The 19,156-nt window shown below is 54.0% G+C and overlaps 3 protein-coding genes across 6 annotated transcripts in view; 2 read left to right on the forward strand and 1 right to left on the reverse strand.

Annotated features, from left to right (window-relative positions):
* The first annotated feature begins 2,409 nt into the window (after positions 1-2,409).
* On the forward strand, positions 2,410-6,528 carry CALHM1 (calcium homeostasis modulator 1). The gene is made up of 2 exons (XM_006182986.3): positions 2,410-3,166; positions 5,952-6,528. Exons 1-2 carry the CDS (start codon positions 2,615-2,617, stop codon positions 6,435-6,437), a joined length of 1,038 nt encoding a protein of 345 aa, XP_006183048.1. The 5' UTR covers positions 2,410-2,614; the 3' UTR covers positions 6,438-6,528.
* Positions 6,529-9,234: 2,706 nt separating this feature from the next.
* CALHM2 (calcium homeostasis modulator family member 2) lies at positions 9,235-14,616 on the forward strand. 2 transcript variants are annotated; one of them, XM_014557823.2, is made up of 3 exons: positions 9,235-9,657; positions 11,678-12,392; positions 13,725-14,616. In XM_014557823.2, the coding sequence occupies exons 2-3, from the start codon at positions 11,838-11,840 to the stop codon at positions 14,139-14,141; spliced, it is 972 nt and encodes a 323-aa protein (XP_014413309.1). In that variant the 5' UTR covers positions 9,235-9,657; positions 11,678-11,837; the 3' UTR covers positions 14,142-14,616. The 2 variants fall into 2 exon arrangements, with proteins under 2 accessions (XP_014413309.1, XP_014413310.1); XM_014557824.2 differs by having other exon boundaries at positions 11,763-12,392.
* A 1,365-nt stretch (positions 14,617-15,981) lies between these two features.
* The window catches only part of PDCD11 (programmed cell death 11), a 40,669-nt gene continuing 37,494 nt past the window's right edge, over positions 15,982-19,156 (reverse strand). For all 3 annotated transcript variants that reach the window (XM_032491013.1, XM_032491012.1, XM_006182984.3), the window contains 4 exons: positions 18,367-18,535; positions 17,651-17,804; positions 17,053-17,218; positions 15,982-16,325 (listed from right to left, as the gene is read on the reverse strand). In XM_032491013.1, coding sequence (XP_032346904.1) covers positions 16,154-16,325; positions 17,053-17,218; positions 17,651-17,804; positions 18,367-18,535 — 661 coding nt within the window. In that variant the 3' untranslated portion in view covers positions 15,982-16,153. The remainder of the gene's footprint in view (positions 16,326-17,052; positions 17,219-17,650; positions 17,805-18,366; positions 18,536-19,156) is intronic.

A 19,156-nucleotide genomic window follows, 5' to 3' on the forward strand; every position in this document is an offset into this window, starting at 1 on the left:
GCACTATTTACAATACCCAAGACATAGAAGCAACCTAAATGTCTATCAACAGATAACTGGATAAAGAAGTTGTGGGGGTGTGTATGTGTGTGTATGTGTATATATATATGTATGTGTATGTGTATATATATGTATATACAGTGGAATATTATTCAGCTATAAAAAGGAATGGAATAATGTCATTTGCAGCAACATGGATGGACCTAGAGATTATCATACTAAGTGGAGTTGGAAAGAGAAAGACAAACTTCATGTGATATCACCTATATGTGGACTCTAAAAAAAATGACACAAATGAGCTTATTTTCAAAACAGAAACAGACTCACAGACACAGAAAATAAATTTATGGTTACCGGGGGGCAGGCTGCAGTGGGGAGGGATAAATTGGGAGTTCAGGATTTGCAGATACTAACTACTATATGTAAAACAGATAAACAACAGGGTCCTGCTCTATAGCACAGAGAACTATATTCAATACCTTGTAATAGTCTATAATGAAAAGAATATGAAAATGAATATATATGTATAACTGAATCACTATGCTGTATACCAGAAATTAACACAATATTGTAAACTGACTATACGTCAATCAAAAAAAAAACATGATACACATGAACTTATTTACAAAAAAGAAACAGACTCACAGACATAGAAAATAAATTCATGGTTACCAAAGTGTGGGAGAGGGACAAATTAGGACTTTGAGATTAACAGATACAAACCACTATATATAAAATAGATAAACAAGGCCCTACTGCATAGCACAGGGAGTTATATACAATATCCTGTAATAAACCATAATGGAAAAGAATATGAAAAGAAATATGTATATATGTATATCTGAATCACTTTGCTGTACGCTAGAAACTAACACAACAGTGCAAATCAACTACACACCAATAAGAAAAAAAAAAAGTGAAGTTTCAAGTATCAGCCATCTTCTGGTTTCAGCTGGGCTGGAGTCTACGTGACTCTGGTCAGGAGTTTTCATCTGGTGGGGGTCTACTTCCTGTAAAAAAAACTACTTAGGAATACGTGTCAGAACTTCATCTGTGTCTTTCAGGGAACTGGGAATTCCGTGACTCTGCTGTGTGGCTGGTTTATAGTCTGAATTGTTACCAGTTTCCTGGCCCAGCAGCTATTCTTTGTTTCTACATCTTCACATTTCCTAACCTTTAGCTCTTGAGCCAGACTTTTGAGACTCGGGGAGTCCTGGGAGACTAAAGCTTTTCTACAAACAAGAGGCAGCTGGAGGACTGGGGTCAGGGATCTGGGAAGGCCCCATAGGGGGCCTGGATGGTAACAGTGATAGGCACACTGCAGACCTACAGACACTGAGGCCCGAAGACACAGCAAGTTCACACACGGACACATGCAGGGTCGCAGAGATCTGAAGCTGCCCTGTCCAGCCCTACCCTTTCACCCTAGACAGGAGCCATCTGGTTGAAGCTGGATCTGACCTACCCTTCTGGGAGAGCTGGTGGCATCAAAGGGAGCCCTTTAAGCTCCTTTCCACTTTGATATGCTGATGGAGAGGGCCCTGGCCTGATTCCCGCAGACACTCTGGAGACACCAGCCCCAGACCTGAAACCCCACCGCCTACCTTTTTATTTTTTGATCTGGTGGAGTTGAAGTAGGAGTAGAGCCAAGAAAGGATTTTTCATCCTTAATCCACAAACACACAGACACACCCACAGAGACACAAGCAGACAGGACAGAAAAGCACTTGCATTATGCTTACAGGCCGCAGCTCCCTGCCTGGGAGGGAGGGGACCCAGCAAACTCTCAGATCCAAATCCTCTGACTCCAAATTCAGGGCTTTTTACTCTATGCATTTAGCACTGTCTCCACCCTGACTACCACCACTGCCATCCCCACTGTGACCACTGTCACATCATCATCACTATTATTACTGCTGTCACCACTACCACCAGCAACAACAGCATTGCCATCACCATCCCCATCATAACTGCCATCATCACCGCTATCACCAGCATCAGCACCATCCCCACTACCATCACCTCACTGCAGCCACCACCACTGCCATCACTACATCATCACACCATCACTGTCTGAACTGATGCAGGAGCCCTCTTGGACCCTGATAGAGCATGGAGGAAGGCCCCAACAGGAAAGGCAGAAGGAGAGTGACATGCTTCCTAGGAGCCCAGAGGACGAGGTGAGGTCCAGAAGCTCCGGCATCTGCAGCAGCCCTGGATTCTCCCAATCTTCAACCTGGCTGGAGACAGTGTCTTCCCAGCCGAGTCTGAGCCTCCTCCCCACCCCCTTCCTGCACCCACAGATAACTGGCCCCATAGGGTGTGGCCCTTGTGGCTTCCCAGTGCCAGAGCCAGCTTGGAGAGAGAGCCCAGGAGGGATGAGGCGGGGAGGGGCAGAGCCCTGTCTGCACCCACAGGATTGGCCAACCTGCGTCCCTTTCAGCCAGCACCTGACTAGAAGATGCCTCAAAGTGGCCTCAGCCTCTGCCCTGAGTTCTGCCAGTCTCAGCCATGATGTGGGCACCCAGTGGGCAGAGCTGGCCTCAGGGGCCATCCTGGAGGCAGAGGTGAGGAGGGAGGGGGTCAGCAGGCCCCAGTGGGGGGGGGGGGCGCAATGGACAAGTTCCGGATGATCTTCCAGTTCTTGCAGTCCAACCAGGAGTCCTTCATGAACGGCATCTGCGGCATCATGGCCCTGGCCAGTGCCCAGATGTACTCCGCCTTCGACTTCAACTGCCCCTGCCTGCCGGGCTACAATGCTGCCTACAGCGCCGGCATTCTGCTGGCGCCACCACTGGTCCTCTTTCTCCTCGGTCTGGTCATGAACAACAACGTGTCCATGCTGGCTGAAGAGTGGAAGCGGCCGCCAGGCCGCCGGGCCAAGGACCCCGCGGTGCTGCGCTACATGTTCTGCTCCATGGCCCAGCGCGCCCTCATCGCGCCCGTCGTCTGGGTGGCTGTCACGCTGCTCGATGGCAAGTGCTTCCTCTGTGCCTTCTGCACGGCTGTGCCCGTGACTGTGCTGGGCAACGGCAGCCTGGCGCCTGGCCTGTCCCCGCCCGACCTCGCCCGCCTGCTGGCCCGGGTGCCCTGCCCTGAGATCTACGACGGTGACTGGCTGCTGGCCCGCGAGGTGGCCGTGCGCTACCTGCGCTGCATCTCACAGGTGAGGGCCCAGATGGCCTTGGGCTGTGTCTCCCTCATGGACCCGGTCGCTCAGAAAGGGCCCAATCCCCTACCTCCAGAAATGGGGCTTCCTCAGGGTATGGTCATGTTTCCCTGAAACATTGGGGTTCCCCAGCCAGGGCTGGGTCTCCCCCTTAGATGGAGCTCTGTAGGGCAGGGACATTCCCAATAGAGTTCCAGGGCTTTGAAAGGCAGAGCCACGTTGTCTCCCCACTCAGGGCAGTGCCACCTGGGGAAAGTGCTTTGACTGCCTGGGTCCAGAGGCCTGTGCCCTGTCCTGAGGTCCCCAGAGTGGACCCAGCTGCTTAGCCAGCCCCACATTCTCTATCCTGAGCTCCAGCTTAGAAGCCTGTAGGAATTTGCATCCTTTCCCTCTTCCAGGCCAGGGCAGTGGTGAGGCCTGTGGGTGGCTGGGCCATTTGGGTACATTTCCCTGGCAAATACTCCCAGCTGGCAAGGAGTGGGAGTGGGAGCTGAGGGTCTGGTGCCCTGGGGGAGGGAGGGCTTGGGCGAGGGGATACACTATTGGGATGTGCCCTAACTGCAGGGTTGGAGGGCCCACTGATGGGGAAATCCAGAGCTCAAGCCCTCCCCAGCCCCACTCTCTCATGTCCTCTGCCCCTCTAGACCCTCACCCATCTAAACCCTTCACCACAGCACCCCCAACCTCCACAGTCATTGTATGTGGGGAGGAAGACCCCAGCAGAGACCTGGGCTGTCAGAGTTGGGGCAGGAGGCAGGGGGCTGGATACTGCATACTCTGTTCTGGCAAGTCCAGACACCCCAGCTTCCCCTTCAGCCAGAACTCTCCCCTGTGGGGCTTGCATCACCACCAGGTGCCCCATGTGAACCTCACACTCTGAGTGCACAGTTTGGACTCCGATGCCCTCCCAACCTGCACCTCTGCTCCTGTGGGCACTTGTTCATCGTCCCAGGCCTCAGGGCCTGGGCAGCTCTCCCTCCACCTGACCTTTAAACCATCACCTCACGAACTAAAAGGGCCCCCTGACGGCAGGCTGTCTGGCCTATAGACGTGTGTCATTTGGCCTTCAGGTATTGAATTCGAAATTGAACTTTAAAATAGTTGGCATTATCTAAAAACCAGAAATTTTCACATAAAAATACGATTTCCACCTTTACTCAGAACATCAGGCGATCCAGGCCCACAGGTCCCACGTTTTCCATCAGCCCCCACCTGATGTCAGCTCGGCCGCAACCCGTTGACTCCTACTATAGGCATTGAGGTTTACCCTGCCTCGCCTGTCCTGATCTAGCCAAATGCTTCTGTGTGGAACTGGGGGTTCCACAACTGAAGCTCAAGTTGTGGAGAGCAACCTACCCCACAGCGAGTTATTGACAGAACAGAGCTAGAACCCAAGTGTCCAGTGCCCTTTAGCACAGAGGCTGAATGATCATCCAATCCATCTCTGTGACCCTTGGGGGCCCAGCTTAGAGTCTACACAGAGGAGGTGCTCGCTGAGTGCTGGCGACTGAAAGGGGACAGACAATACCAGGAGCCAATGGAGAGGTACAGAACTCAGAGGAGGAGGTTTCACTACGGCCCTGGGAGGTCCAGGAAGGCTTCCTGAAGGAAGAGGCATGGTTAGCGTATTCCTGTTGGCCTCCTAATAGTGGCTACAGTTACTGAGCACTAACAGGTACCAGGCACTGTGTTAAAATTTATTATCACATTTAGTCCTCACAACCCTGTGGGATAGGTACAATCGACAGCCTCATTTTGTAGGTGGGGAAAATGAGGCACAGCAAAGTCACTTTGTGCCCAAGCAACCATTAAGGACAGGCATACCTCTTTTATTGTGCTTTGTTTTATGATGTTTGCAGATATTGCTTTTTTTTTTTCTTTCTTTCTTTTTTTTTTTTTACAAATTGAAGGTTTGTGGCAGCCTGCATTGAGCAAATTTATTGGCACTGTTTTTCCAAGAGCATGTTCTCACTTCATGTCTCTGTGTCACATTTTGGTAATTCTTACAATATTTCAAACTTTTTCATTATCATTATATTCACTATAGTGATCTGTGATCAGTGATCTTTGATGTTACTACTACAACTTACTGAAGGTTCAAATCATGGTCAGCATTTTTTAGCAAAAAAGTATTTTTTAGTCAAGGTACGTATATTGGGTTTTTTGTTTATTTTTGTTGGGGGAGGCAATTAGGTTTATTTTTATTTATTTATTTATTTGTTTGTTTGTGGTACTAGGTATGGTGGTACTAGGGATTGAACCCAGGACCTCATGCATGCTAAGCATGCACTCTACCACCGAGCTATATCCTCCCCTCTTATATTGTTTTTTAAGATATAATGCTATTGCATATTAATAGACTACAGTATAGTGTAAACACGACTTTTACACGCATTGGGCAACCATGTGACTCACTGTATTGTGATATTCTCTTTATTGTGATGGTCTGGACCTGAACCCACAATATCTCACGCAGTGTGAAAGCATGCCTGTCCTGGAGACGGGCAAACCCAGGCAGCCTAATTCTGAGGTCTGCCCAGCTAACTGCTGCATATTGAGGGCCAGGCCTACATGCAGGGCAGTTTATTCACATGATCTTGTTTCCATGAGATGGGCATGTCTCTGCCCATTTTACAGAAGAGGAAATGAAGGCCATGAGGTGCAGTCACTTGCCCTTGCAGTCGGTGCTCTCTTCCCTAAAGGCCCTGACACAGAGTGTGCTTTAGGGGGTTGGACAAGCTCAGGAGGCCGAAGGGCAATGCCTGGCTGACTCTCTCTGCAGGCCCTGGGCTGGTCCTTCGTGCTGCTGACCACACTGCTGGCGTTCATTGTGCGCTCTGTGCGGCCCTGTTTCACTCAGGCCGCCTTCCTCAAAAGCAAGTACTGGTCCCACTACATCGACATCGAGCGCAAGCTCTTCGACGAGACGTGCACGGAGCACGCCAAGGCCTTTGCCAAGGTCTGTATCCAGCAGTTCTTCGAGGCCATGAACCATGACCTGGAGCTGGGTCACACCGACGGGGCCCTGGCCACAGCCCCTGCTAGCTCAGCTGCTCCCCCTGTCACAGACATCGGTGCCGACGAGGAGAGGGAGAAGCTGCGCGGCATCACCGATCAAGGCACCATGAACAGGCTGCTCACGAGCTGGCACAAGTGCAAGCCGCCCCTGCAGCTGGGCCAGGAGGAGCCGCCGGTGGGCAACGGCTGGGCTGGGGGCGGGCCTCGGCCTTTACGCAAGGAGGTGGCCACCTACTTCAGCAAAGTGTGAGCCATGGCCAGGTTAAGAGGCAGAAATGGGGGCCTGAGCCCACAGCATCTCAGACCCCCAAGCCAAATGGAAAAATGAAAGCTGTAGGTGCTGGCAGCAGGCCCCAGAGCACAGCCACGTGCCCAGGCTTCCACCTGCCCACCTGAGGCAGGAAGCTTGGAGCTGGAAGGGAACCTCACTCCTCCAGCTTTGACATCATCCTGGATGGCCCTGGGGCAGCAGGGCCATGAGCAGTATGAGTCTGAAGGGTTTAGAACTGGCTTGGTGGGGACGAGCTCCCACCTGCCCGGCCCTGCCCAGCCCACTCCACCCACTGGTTCACTATCTCCTCTCAGGTCCTATGAGCATCCTGGCCCCAGCATCCACGTATCTGTGTTTTTCTCGGATCTCTGTTTCCTTATGCTCAAGGCTCAGGGAGCAGGAGTGTGTCCAGCCATCTCATGAAGTAGGAATCCTCTGATTTTGGCCCATCTCCTGAGTGAGGCTGAACCAGCCAAGGTGGGCCATAAAGACGTGACCCAGAGCCTCACCTGGTGGGACACATCTGGGGTGACAGGTGATAAGACAAGACGCCAGAAGCTAGGCCCACTCAGGAGAAGCCAGAGTGTGGCTCACCATGGAGGTCATCAAGGTGGACTGCACATTTATTTAGCACTGGGCATGAAGGGCCTCCTGTCTTAGTCATTTGAGTTACTATAACAAAATGTCGCAGGCTGGGTGGTTTATAAACAACAAAAAGTTCTCTCTCACAGTTCTGGAGACGAAGTCCAAGATCACGGCCCCGCCAAGGTCAGGTTCTGATGGAGGCCCTTTCTGGTTCGAAGCTGGCACCTTCTCACTGTGTCCTCACCTGGTGGAAGAGGCTAGGGAGGTCTCTGAGGCCTCTTTTATAAGGCTTGAAGCCCATGCCTTTGGCACCTCCCAAAGGCCCTGCTCCTTAATACCACCACCTTCGGGGGTTAAGATTCAACATACAGCTTTTAGAGGGACATATTCAGGTCCTAGCGCATCCTATGGAGGGGTCCTTGGAGACACCGCGACACCTTCCTCACATCCAGGTCTCAGAGGGAAATCAGACCATTCCCAGAGCCTGAGCATTTAGAAGAAGAAGCTGATGTCTTCCCATTTTCTCAGAACCCCTGTGCTTTTAGAGGGGCCCTTTTAGAGGGGCCTCTAAAAGCTGAGAGGCTCTGCCCTGAGGTTGGAATGAGGGTGGACAGGTGGGAGGGGAGCTGTCTAGAGTGGAAACAGCTCAGACTCCAGAGTTAGAAAGAACTGGGCCAAATAAACTGTGTCCCTTGGGCCACTTGTTTCATTTCCTGTGCCTCAGTTTCCTCATATGTATAATGGGCATGAGGCACCTACCTCATGGGGTTGTGCGAGCATTTGATGGGTGAAGCGTGTAAAGCACATGGCACGTGGTAGGCACTCAGTACCTGGCGGATAATGTGCATGTTGATTTCCGAACCTAAGGGCTTACCCTCCACCTCCCCCTGGACATAAGGGGAGGGGACATAAGGAACTGGAGCTACCCTGGTCAGGGGGAGGCTGAAGGCCAAGGAGATGGGGTTCTTGCCTTTCCCCAGACACTCACCTAAGAACTCATATTGATCTTGATCCTTACAACACTGTGTTAATAATTTCCATTCTTCTTTGGGCATCCTTCCCTCTATTTCCACTTCTGAGACCCAGTCTCCCTCCCTTTAATTATTTGGGCAGAGGGCAAGCCTTCGAAGCCAAGGGGGCTGGAGGGCTCCTCCAGGAGTGGGACTTGCTCTAGGGGAGGATTCAGATAAGTCAAGACCAGGGGTGTGTTGGGGCGGAGGGGCTGTTTTCAGTGGGAAAAGCCAGCCTAGACACATTGGGAGGTACAAAATGTGGAGGAAAGAGTAAAGCTTTGGGTCAGGCAGACCTGGGTTCAAATATTAAAGCCGTAGGACCCAGGGCAAATCAACAAATCCCTCTAAACCGCAGTGTGTCTATCTGTAAAAAGGACGTTAAAAAGATCTGCTTTTCAGGATTATAGTGAAGTTAAAGGAGGATAACTTTTGAGAAGGAATCTGGAGCTGCATGCGTTTGGCATATGGCAAGCTATGAAAAAATAAACACCAGTCCTTTTCCCTTCATTCATGCAAGCGGACAAGCCCAGCTCAGGGAGGCCAGCACGTCACTCAGCAGTTCCATGGTCACAGACCATAAGCACTGCAGAGCAGACAGGGGTCCGGGGTCTCTCCCTTGATCCTAGGGGTCATCTAGATTGTCCTTGGACAGACCTCTCCCCTTCAGCACTCCTGATCCATGACTTTAGCCTCAGCTTGCACACTCCCACAGACGGGGAGCTCATAACCACTTTCTGGGACAGGCTGGGCAGCACTGATTGTTACAAAGGGCTTCCTTCACAAACCTGTCTCCTTGTAATTTCCACCCACCAGTCAGAGCTATGCCCACAGGGCCTCAGAGAATCCCCAGAGTCCAGAATTTACTCATCAGTGCTCCCAAGATTCGAAGCAGCGCCTGGGGAGTGAGCTGAAGGATGGACAGAAGAGCCAATGGGGGAGGGCTTGCCAAGTGTGGTGGGCTCTGAGGGAGCAGGGCTGGAATAGGGGAGGGGGGCTACTGGCTTTGTGGATCCTGCGAGGAGGAGTCAGCATCAGTCTGATGGCATCTCTCCCCTAACCCTGCCCAGAGCTGTGTCTGGCAGCTTCTGTCCAATGGGGGTCAGGCAGCGGGTGCTCTGGAAACCGGCCTGGAGGGCAGGGCCAGGCCAGATCTCCCGGAAGGCCCCCCCGCCTGGCCCCTGAACTGGTCCCGCTGGTGTGGAGCCTCAGAAGCAGGCAGGGCCAGGCTGAGCCGCTGCTCAACAGGCACCACCACTTCCTCTCCGCTCTGCTCCTCACTCCGCCCGCCCCCTCTCCCCTCTGTCTGGCGCCAACACTGTTTTTCCACTGGCTGGCTCGCTCCATCCATCTGGCAGATTCTGCCTCCTTTCTGGAGTTAAACTTTTGTGAAGACACCACCAGCCCCCAGCCTGCTGCTCTCTCCCCAAAGCAGCAAAGCAGGAGGGAGCCTGCTGGGGGATAGGGCCCCGCAGCGGCTGCCCTGGTAGGCTGCCCGCCCCGGAGGCCCACGCCCCGGGAGCTCCGATGTCGATGTCGTCGCGCCACTTGGAGAGCCCAGCCTGGCGGAGGCCAGGGCCACCGGTGCCCGCAGCTGACCCCAGGTAAGGAAGGGGCACAGCAGAGCCATGCCAAGGCTGCACAGAGGGATTGTCCTGGGGAATGAGGCTCCTCGCTGAGGCACCCCACTCCCCAGCCGCCTGTTTCCTGTCCTAACTATTGTTGATGGAGGTCCCACATGGGCTTGGGTGTGACCCATCCTGGGCCTGGGGGCCAGGGGCAGTAGTCTCAGGAGATGGCCTAGTTCCTCCTCTGCCCACGACCCACCCATGTTCAGGCATCTTGTACCCCACTTTGGGCAGTTTATGAACACAGGGGAGCATATTAGGAGACTTGAAGCCAAGAGAAAAGGAAGAAGGTGAGGGGACTGCCTTTAACACATTCATTCCCAGCAATATTACAAACTCCTGTTCCCAGGGAGTTAGACTGGAGCCCCTGGAACCCCCAGGCAGTGAGTTGGGGTGCTCCTCCTGGCAACCCATGTGGCCACCCAGCTCTGCACCAGCCCATCTGGCAGCGTTGGCAGTAACCAGGAGGGGTGGTGATCTAGAAAGGAGGCACAGAAAGAAATATAGGCAGGTCTCTCCAGCTCTGTTTGCTGCCCACCCCAACCCTCCACTCCCCAGCTGTCTCTGGCCAGAGGACTTTTGTTTTTCATCCCCAGGACGGGGAGGACAGGGGGCCACACCCTGGCCTGTGTGGGTGGGGCCTGGGAAGGGAGTTGGGGCTGAACATGGCTGGAGCCCAAGGACATGGCCACTTCCTGGCAGGCTGTCAGCCCCGCTGCTGCCCAGATCAAGGCAGAGCAGGCTTGAGAGAAGATGGTAGGCATGGCCGAGCCTTAACCTTCATCAAGACTTCCTGTTGTTGGTAGGCTCAGCGGCCCGTAGGCCCAAGGACCTGGGTGGAACAGGGCTGCTGGATAGGGAAGGGGTAGTGGGTGGGAAAGGGGAGGTTTGCCAGGGCTCTCGTGAACAGGCACAGAGCAGGGTCAGTAGGAGACCAAGAAAATAGAGGGCTCACTTGGCTCGACCCACCCTTGTTCACTTCCCAGGCCTCCTTAGGCCATACTCAAAAGTCCTATCCAGGCACTTCCATATCTGAATAGCCTTGAGCAAGGAACTCTGTTCTCTTTAGGCCCTAGTTTCCTGATCTTTGCAGGAAAGAGAATCATCTCCCCTGCCCCTACCCCCACCACCTCACCTCTGGGAGGCACCTTCAGGACTGGACAGGGTGAGATGGAGAGTTTCACACACAGGACAATTATCAGGCACCGTTTACTCCCTTTCTTTTCCCTGCAGCATCCCTAAGAGGAGAGCAAGGACCAGAATGGTTTATCCTCTTTTCACAGATGAGGATGCTGAGGTCGAGAAAGGTCGTAAAGTATATTGAGAGCCAGGATCTCCTAAACCAGGCCAGAGCCTGGGGTCTCCAAAATGAAAAGGTTCTTATGAACTCCAGGGATGCTGCGCCAGGCTCACCTGTGATTGGAGACCCCTTTCTCCACCCAACCCACATCACAGGGTCAAATCCAAGTCCCTTATTCACCAGGACCCTCACTCCAGCTTTAATATCCACAGGCTAGAGGCCCCCAGGACACATCCTGTAAATAGTGCTACCCCTTCAGCACATTAGCAGTACCTGGAATCCCAAAGAGAAAGCCAGTCAACATCCCAGATTCCCCAATGCCACAGGGCCAGTCCTAATCCCTACCTCAAGGGAAGCTTGTCATAATGACAAGAACCTGTGTCTGAGGCAGACAGACCTGTGCTTGAATCTCAGCTCTGCCACTCACATGAGGCTGGCAAGCCCCCCACCCTCAGGAAGCCTCCACCTTCTCTGCGCACACGGGTATGTCACAGCTCAGTGCGGGATCATGAGGATGGGCAGTGAGGGATGTGAGCACCTGACACAGAGTGGGAGCTCAGTGAACAGAGGCTATCATTCCACCCAGGCCCTGGGGCTTCCCCAGTCTCCTTCCTTTCTCACCAGCCTGGCTACACAAGCTCCCCTCAGCTCCTGTTTTCAGAGGCAAACAATGATCAGTCATCTACTGTCCCACAGGGAGCACCAGGCTGGCCACTGCAGGGGTAACATGGCAAGACCATGCCCTGTCTTCAGGTACCCACCAGCCTGCGCACTTCCCTAGTCCCACCAGGAACCATCAGTCCCGGTTGCCTTCGGCCTCCACCCTTGCTGTTGGTCTCCCAGCTGACCTGTCACCATGGCAGCCCTGATCGCTGAGAACTTCCGCTTCCTGTCGCTCTTCTTCAAGAGCAAGGATGTGATGATTTTCAATGGGCTGGTGGCACTGGGCACAGTGGGCAGCCAGGAGCTGTTCACTGTGGTGGCTTTCCACTGCCCTTGCTCACCAGCCCGGAACTACCTGTACGGGCTGACGGCCATCGGTGTGCCTGCCCTGGCGCTCTTCCTCATCGGCGTCATCCTCAACAACCACACCTGGAACCTGGTTGCCGAGTGCCAGTACCGGAGGACAAAGAACTGCTCGGCTGCCCCCAACTTCCTCCTTCTGAGCTCCATCGTGGGTCGCGCAGCTGTGGCCCCTGTCACCTGGTCTGTCATCTCCCTGCTGCGCGGTGAGGCTTATGTCTGTGCTCTCAGCGAGTTCGTGGACCCCTCCTCACTCACAGCAGGGGAAGACAGCCTCCCACAGGCCCATGCCACAGAAATCCTGGCCAGGTTCCCATGTGGGGAGGGCCCTGCCAACCTGTCAGGATTCCGGGAGGAGGTCAGCCGCAGGCTCAAGTACGAGTCCCAGGTAAGGCTGCGCAAAGCAGAGAGCGAGCCTCTTCTTCCTTCCCTACACAGTGGCTGGTGGGGAGGTCCCGCGATGGCCCCATGTTAACGCTGCAGCTGAGGTCTCTAGGAAAGCACTAGATTGTCAGTGTCAGGTATCAGAGCTGGGTAACTGGGTTAGCACTTGGTGGGGCAAGGGTCAATTCCATCCCAAGTAAGAGAATTTTAAACATTAAAGGGATGTTCTTCTGGCTTAGACTGAGCCTTGAGCCCAGTCACAGGTTAAGCCCTTTGTTCCAGCCATACTGAGCAGGAACCCCTGACATCTTATGAAACATTTTCTGTCGGCTGTGAACTGATAGTGCAGTGTAGCTGGCTTGGGGGACAAGCATGTTCCTATCCCGGGAAAGGCCCCTGACCAGTACCAAGTCAGCCTCAGGCACTGCTGACATAAGGGGAGTCTTGAAGCAGGAAGGGGTGTCAAGTCAGGTGGCAGCAGTTGCCGCCCTGATCCTAGCCTCAGCCGGGGGTGTAGTTCCAAAGGAGTGGAGTTCTCAAGGAGTTGGTCAGGGAGAGAGGGCAGGGGCAGAGACCTGGGCAGAAGCAGAAAAACAGCTGAAGTCTTAAGAAGAAGCAGGGCGTGAGGGAAGGACAGGAACGAGTACAAGATTACTCTAAAGAAAGGACCCCTCTTAGGTCCATAAGAAGCACACGTAGAGAAGCAGGGCTGGAGATAGTACTGAGGGAGATGGAAGATGGTAGGCAGAGAAACAAAATCTACTTAATGATAGTCAAATGCCCACAGATCTCTGTACAGGCTTAAATGGGGGAATAAAGATAACCTTGACTGTCCCAGCCCTCAGTAAGCCCACAGCCAAGCAAGCACATGGGTGATTTCAAAACAAGGCAGAGTGACGATTTAAGAGGAACTGGGCCATGGGGGACCCAGGGAAGGGAAGATTGCTCCCAGAGGGGCTCTGGAAGGCTTCCTGGAGGTGGCATGTGGGCTGAGCTTAGCAGTTTGAGCTGGGTTTTGGTGGGCTGAGATGATGTGGAGGGGGGCCCTTGGGGCTGAAGGAGTGGCAGCTGTAATTACAGGAGGCTAAGTCTAAGAACAAAGGTGTGAACTCAAGGGAGTGAGGGCAAAGAGGAAGAATCACAGTCAGGAGGACCTCCTGCCCTTACAGGAGCCGAATCTTTGGCCAGGGAAGTGACAGAGCCAGCTCTCGGTGGTCCTGCTGCCAGGTTCAGCCCAGCCCATCTGCTCTGACCAGCTCCTTCTACTTCTTCCTGGGGTGGGTGGGGGTCCAGGCAGCTCCTTGTCCATCCTCAACCCTGTCCCTTCTCTGGCCAGCTCTTTGGGTGGCTGCTCATCGGTGTGGTGGCCATTCTGGTGTTCCTGACCAAGTGCCTCAAGCATTACTGCTCCCCACTCAGCTACCGCCAGGAGGCCTACTGGGCGCAGTACCGCGCCAACGAGGACCAGCTCTTCCAGCGCACGGCCGAGGTGCACTCGCGGGTGCTGGCTGCCAACAATGTGCGCCGCTTCTTCGGCTTTGTGGCGCTCAACAAGGATGACGAGGAGCTGGTTGCCAAGTTCCCAGTGGAAGGCACACAGCCGCGGCCACAGTGGAACGCCATCACCGGCGTCTATCTGTACCGCGAGAACCAGGGCCTCCCACTCTACAGCCGCCTGCACAAGTGGGCCCAGGGTCTGGTGGGCAATGGCACAGCCCCAGACAACATAGAGATGGCTCTGCTCTCTTCCTAAGGGTCCTGTTCCCACACCCTCTGCCAGTGACACCACTTGGTCCCAAACTGAATCCCACTGCCTGCTCACATCACCATCAGAGGGGATTCTGTTTCTCAACCACAGCTTTTGGAGGAAACAAGCCAGGAGAAAGGAACACAACAAGCTGGGGTACAGATGTGAGAGCCAGGAGACAACGTGGTCAGCTCTGGCAGGAAAGCTCTCAGACCTGAAGAAATTCCCTCTCCTGTCACCACCAGCTACTTGGTCAACAGCTTTGGATAAAAGACCCTTTCTCAGAACTGGTCCTTGCCCTGGCCAGCTGAGCCAGGTGACAATGAAACTCACCAGCAGGCTCCTTGTACAGAACACTGTGCAGTTAATTTGCATGTAACTACGTATGGACACCTGGCTCAGCTGGGAAATAGCCCTCCAATGTATGCTTCCAGCTTTATTTTATATACATTTTTGATAAAGCTTTTTTTAGTATAAAGGACTGGCTTGGTGTCTGCATGACTGGATGGATCATGTCACAGCAAGCTGGAGTTCATGGGGACAGGCCCAAATCCCATTCCTGCGGAGGAAAGAGGATAGAGACTCTGAGCAAGACTAAAATGGGAGGAATGGAGGGTTGGGGTGCAGGGAGAGCCAGGTGTCCCCACATGTGGGGAAGCCCTGGGGCTGATGATCTCTTAACTGGATTCAGTTATCTGATTTGATCTGGGGAACAGATGGAATCCAGCCTTTCTCAGAGGAAAGCCCAGCACAGGTCAGCAGACCCTGCACTCAGCGGGGCAGTCTAGCTCTTGTAACCTTGAGATAATGACCAAGAACCAGGCCAGCCCTGCTTCACCTCCCTTCCATACCCGCCCTTGCCCGAGCACCTCCACTACCTCTAAAACCTCTGATGCCCTCTCCCTTGTCCTTGTCCCGCTTTCTGGCAAATGACTCATCACTTCCCTTGGAAAAGCTCTCCAGCTCGCAAGATATTTAAAGCTCTACCCAAGAAAACTTTTAATTCCCATAAGATCGAGCCAAAAATGAACTGGCTTCAACTACTTGCTGGGTCCATGCTGGCCTCTAAGAACTTGGAAACATACAGGATTACTACTTATCAAAGGAGGTGGAGAGTCAGTCTTTCTGGGAATCTTATAGGGAACTGTGTGTGTAGTGGGCCTGTCTCAAGGACTCAAGAAACAACCATCAGGTCAATCAATGCCCTCCTTCCAGGAACCTCTCCCCAGAGGAGCTACAAGGAAATGGAGAATCTGTGCGATTCTCCTCAAAGCCACACGACACATCAATCTAGGTCCCCACCCAGCCTCCCACTTGCAAGGCCCTCTGGCAGCACCCAGCACACACACACCCATTTCATCCATAAAACCCTTCGAGGTAGGACTTTTTAACTTCATTTCACAAATGAGGCACCCGATTCAGAGAGGTTGGGTAGTCTGGCCCCAGTGGCCCTGGGAGGAGACATCACCAGATGTTTTGAGCCCAGGCAGCCAGATTCCCTAATTCTCCCTGCTGGGCTCTGCCTTTGTCCTCCCGCCCCAGCCTCATGGCCTTCACAAAAGGGTGCAAGGTATTAGCTGTGCTGAGGCTGGATGCCCAGAGACCCCACGATCCACTCCCTGGACCCTGCTGACCTCTTCTGGCTGGACCGGGGCCTGCCAGGGCCAAAGGGGGATCCCGACCACAGGGTTGTCGGGAGTCAGCCCTCCATCCTGCTCCCTGGGGACCTCCCACGAAGGAGAGACTCTCAGCTTTTCTGGAAGCCCAGAACCCTGCTGCCTATAACCACTGAGCAGCCCTAGAAAAATGATGAAATAAACTGGTTCTTAAAACAAGTAAAAAGGAATTATAAGAAATCTTAGATTCTTTTTTTCTGGACAGGGTTACCCCAAGGGCGCTGCAGAAAAAGCAGCACTTAAATAGAATCCTCAGGCAGCACAGTTTTTCAACTGCCCAGGTGCCTGAGGGTCAGCTGGGCCAGCCCACTGCTGCCTGCGGCCCTGGGAGCCAGCTGGGCACTAGTCCTCCAACACGGAGCTCTTAGCCTCCACGTATTCCAGGGCCTTAGCCTTTACTGCCTGCACGTCCTTCTCGGTGCCGTGTTGCTTCTCGTAGTCCAGGTAGCGCTTGAAGAAGAATTTCATTCGCTTGGGGGCCAGGCTCAGGTGAATGACCCGCTCAAAGATGTCCCTGGGAGAGAGAGCAGGGCAGCGTTTGCCTCTTGGTCCCTGGCCACACAATTCCTGGCCAGCCTTCATCCACTTGCTCTCAGGCCCCAGAGCCAGGCCCCCGGTTATCCAGCACTCTCACTTCTACTTTTATTTTTATTCCTGTTATAAACTCCCATCACGTCCACAGACAGAGAACATCACCCTCACTTTCTAGAGAAGCAGATGCCCAGAGCTGTTAAAGGACTTAACGGCCTGAAGTCACATAGTGAATCAGGACAAAGCTATCAGGAGGGACACTCAGTGAGGTATGGATCCGTGAGAAAAGTCCTGGTAGGCTTGGGCAAGGCACTTGTTCTTTAGGGACCTCAGTCCACCCGCCTCTAATCCTCCCTGCCTCGGGGGCACTGAAGGACAACAGTGAGCTCATGCCTGTGAACGCTATCTACAGTGACAGCCAGGCTCAGTGCTAATTAGGAGTCTCCTGACTCCCAGGCCAGGGGCCAGCCTACCTCCACCCAAGGTTCCATATACAGACTTGAGGCTGGCCCCTGAGGCAGCAAAAGAAGTGGAAAGGTGACTGCCATTGGACTTGTTGTATCATGTCAAAGCTGTTTTCCCAGACAGAGTAAGATAGCTGGGGTGCTGGGAGCTGCCGTGGAGCTAAAACTCCTCCTCGTGGGCGATGCCCCAACCCACCCCCCACCCCCCCGCAAGGAATTCAGCCTCAGCCCGCCCTCCCCTCTCACCGGACTTCCTTCTGGCTGCCATGCTTGATGATCATGTCAATGTAGACCGACCAGACATCCGTGCGCTTTGGGTAGGTGCTCAGTGTATTCTCGAAAATGGCTTTGGCCCGCTCTGCATCCCCCAGCTGGAACTCAAGCTGGGCAAACTTGGCAATCACATCCACGTCTGTGGGGAGAGGACAGCTCAGACACGCACAGACAGCCTTATCACAACACACTGTGCAGGGACAGAGTCTGACCCCGGACTCCCTGCCCTTGGGTCCTAAGACCTAAGTGATGACAGGAGGCACATTAGGGCCAAATACACAGACAGGCATTGATCTATGACTCCCATGGCAGACATTCTACTCTCTGAGTCCAGAAGAGGAATAGGGGGTGGGCCACAGGGCAGGCAGGGGCAACAGAATCAGTGTTAATTATCTTTCATTCCTCTATCTTCAAAGTTTAGCATTTGAACTGCAACATGCGCTATGTCCATGAGTGTACAATGAACAGAGAGATAGCTGTACCCTCCACAAGGCTTTCCCGACCCCTCTGCCCAGATCCGAGAGCCCACAGTGTGCAGGCCCTGGGCAGGTGGGTGGGCACGAGCACTCACGCTCTTTCTTGGGCAGGCACTCGAGGGCTCGCTGCATCACACGGTGACTGGCTCCAGCTTGGCCTCTCCGCAGAAGAAAGGCACCGTATTTGATCCAGACAGCTTTCTCCTGCCGGAAACGCTTCAGCATCCGGTTGTAGAGTTCACCAGCTTCCTGTGGGAAAGACGGGGCAAGCTGAGGAGAGGGTGGTATGACAGAGGAGGCAGTGGGCACCTACGCTTGTCAGAAGCTAGACCTGGGCTCACAGACGCCAGTCACTCTCTGGGCCCAATTCCAGATATGTGAGGGGAGAGGGCAGGCTCTCAGAGGTAAGGAGAACTCACGAGGAGGCCTAATAGGACGGAGAGCCTCCCTCCTAATCCTGCACCTTGAGAAGGTGAGAGTGACGAGGGCATGGAGGAGAGGCGGAGAGGGGCTAAGGGGCTATGTGGCCTGCTATCTACGACACCCACCAGCAGCCGAGCGATACACACAGGGGGCCACTGCCCCTTCAGTCGGCCCCATGTCCCTAACACAGAGGTGGGGGACACGACTTCTCCTACTTGGAAGATGAGCACGTTGGGCCCAGACATCATGGAGCCAGCCTGGGACAAGTCTGGACCCAGAGGCCGGGGTTCTCCCCAGAGACTTCCCTGCTGCCCCCGGGACGCCCAGGAGCTAGTTTCTGAGAGGCTGAGGACTGTCTGGTGGCGGGCCACCTGGCCTAGCCTCCTACCTGGAATTTCTCTGACTTGGTGTAGATGTCAGCCAGGTGGAGAAAGACCTTCAGTGGCTCATTGTACTGCACGGCCCGCTCGAAGACCTTGGTCAGGGACTCCTGGGAGCCGTACATGTTCTCCAGGTTCAGCAGTGCCACCCACACGTTCAGCTTCTCCTGCTCCTCTCTGGAGGGAGAGCAGTCAGCACCATCACCTCAGCCCTGCAAGCCCCCTACTCCCATCCCTCCTCCCCAGGCTCCACCCATGTCCTCAGCTCCCACCCCCAAGTGCTGGCACTGAGGGGCCCTGTCCCCACTGCAGCTCACACAGAAGCAGGACCCCCAACTGTGGGGTCTAGGGCACCCCTAGTTCTGCCTCCACTCCCAGGAAGGAAGCTGACCAAATCTCAAACTGGCCCGAGCTCTGGGCTGGACAGAGCAGAATCTGCGGTCTGAGTCTCTGAACTAAGGGAACGATGCAGAGGGGAGCCATGGCTGTTCTCTAGCCTTCAGGAAACCTGCTCTACCCTATGCCTGGAAAATGGCCACTGGCAGGGTTTTCGCCCAGGTACGTGGAGAGCTATTTCCTCTCTTCTACTTCTGCTCCAAGTGGGGCACCTAACTGAGGTGCAGGGACTCGTTTAACTGTCAACCTTGGCTATTTCAGTGATGAGGACTATAAAATATAAATGAGCAGATCTATTTCACAGACGGCACACCTCTGAGAGAAAGCCAGTGAACCCAAGGGGCCCCAGTGGCAGAAACCTAAACCGCCGCAAGCCTGCCAAGGAGAAAATGGCCGAGAGGC

The sequence above is a fragment of the Camelus ferus genome, chromosome 11 (genome assembly GCF_009834535.1).
Source record: "Camelus ferus isolate YT-003-E chromosome 11, BCGSAC_Cfer_1.0, whole genome shotgun sequence".
In the NCBI taxonomy this organism is placed as follows: Eukaryota; Metazoa; Chordata; class Mammalia; order Artiodactyla; family Camelidae; genus Camelus; species Camelus ferus.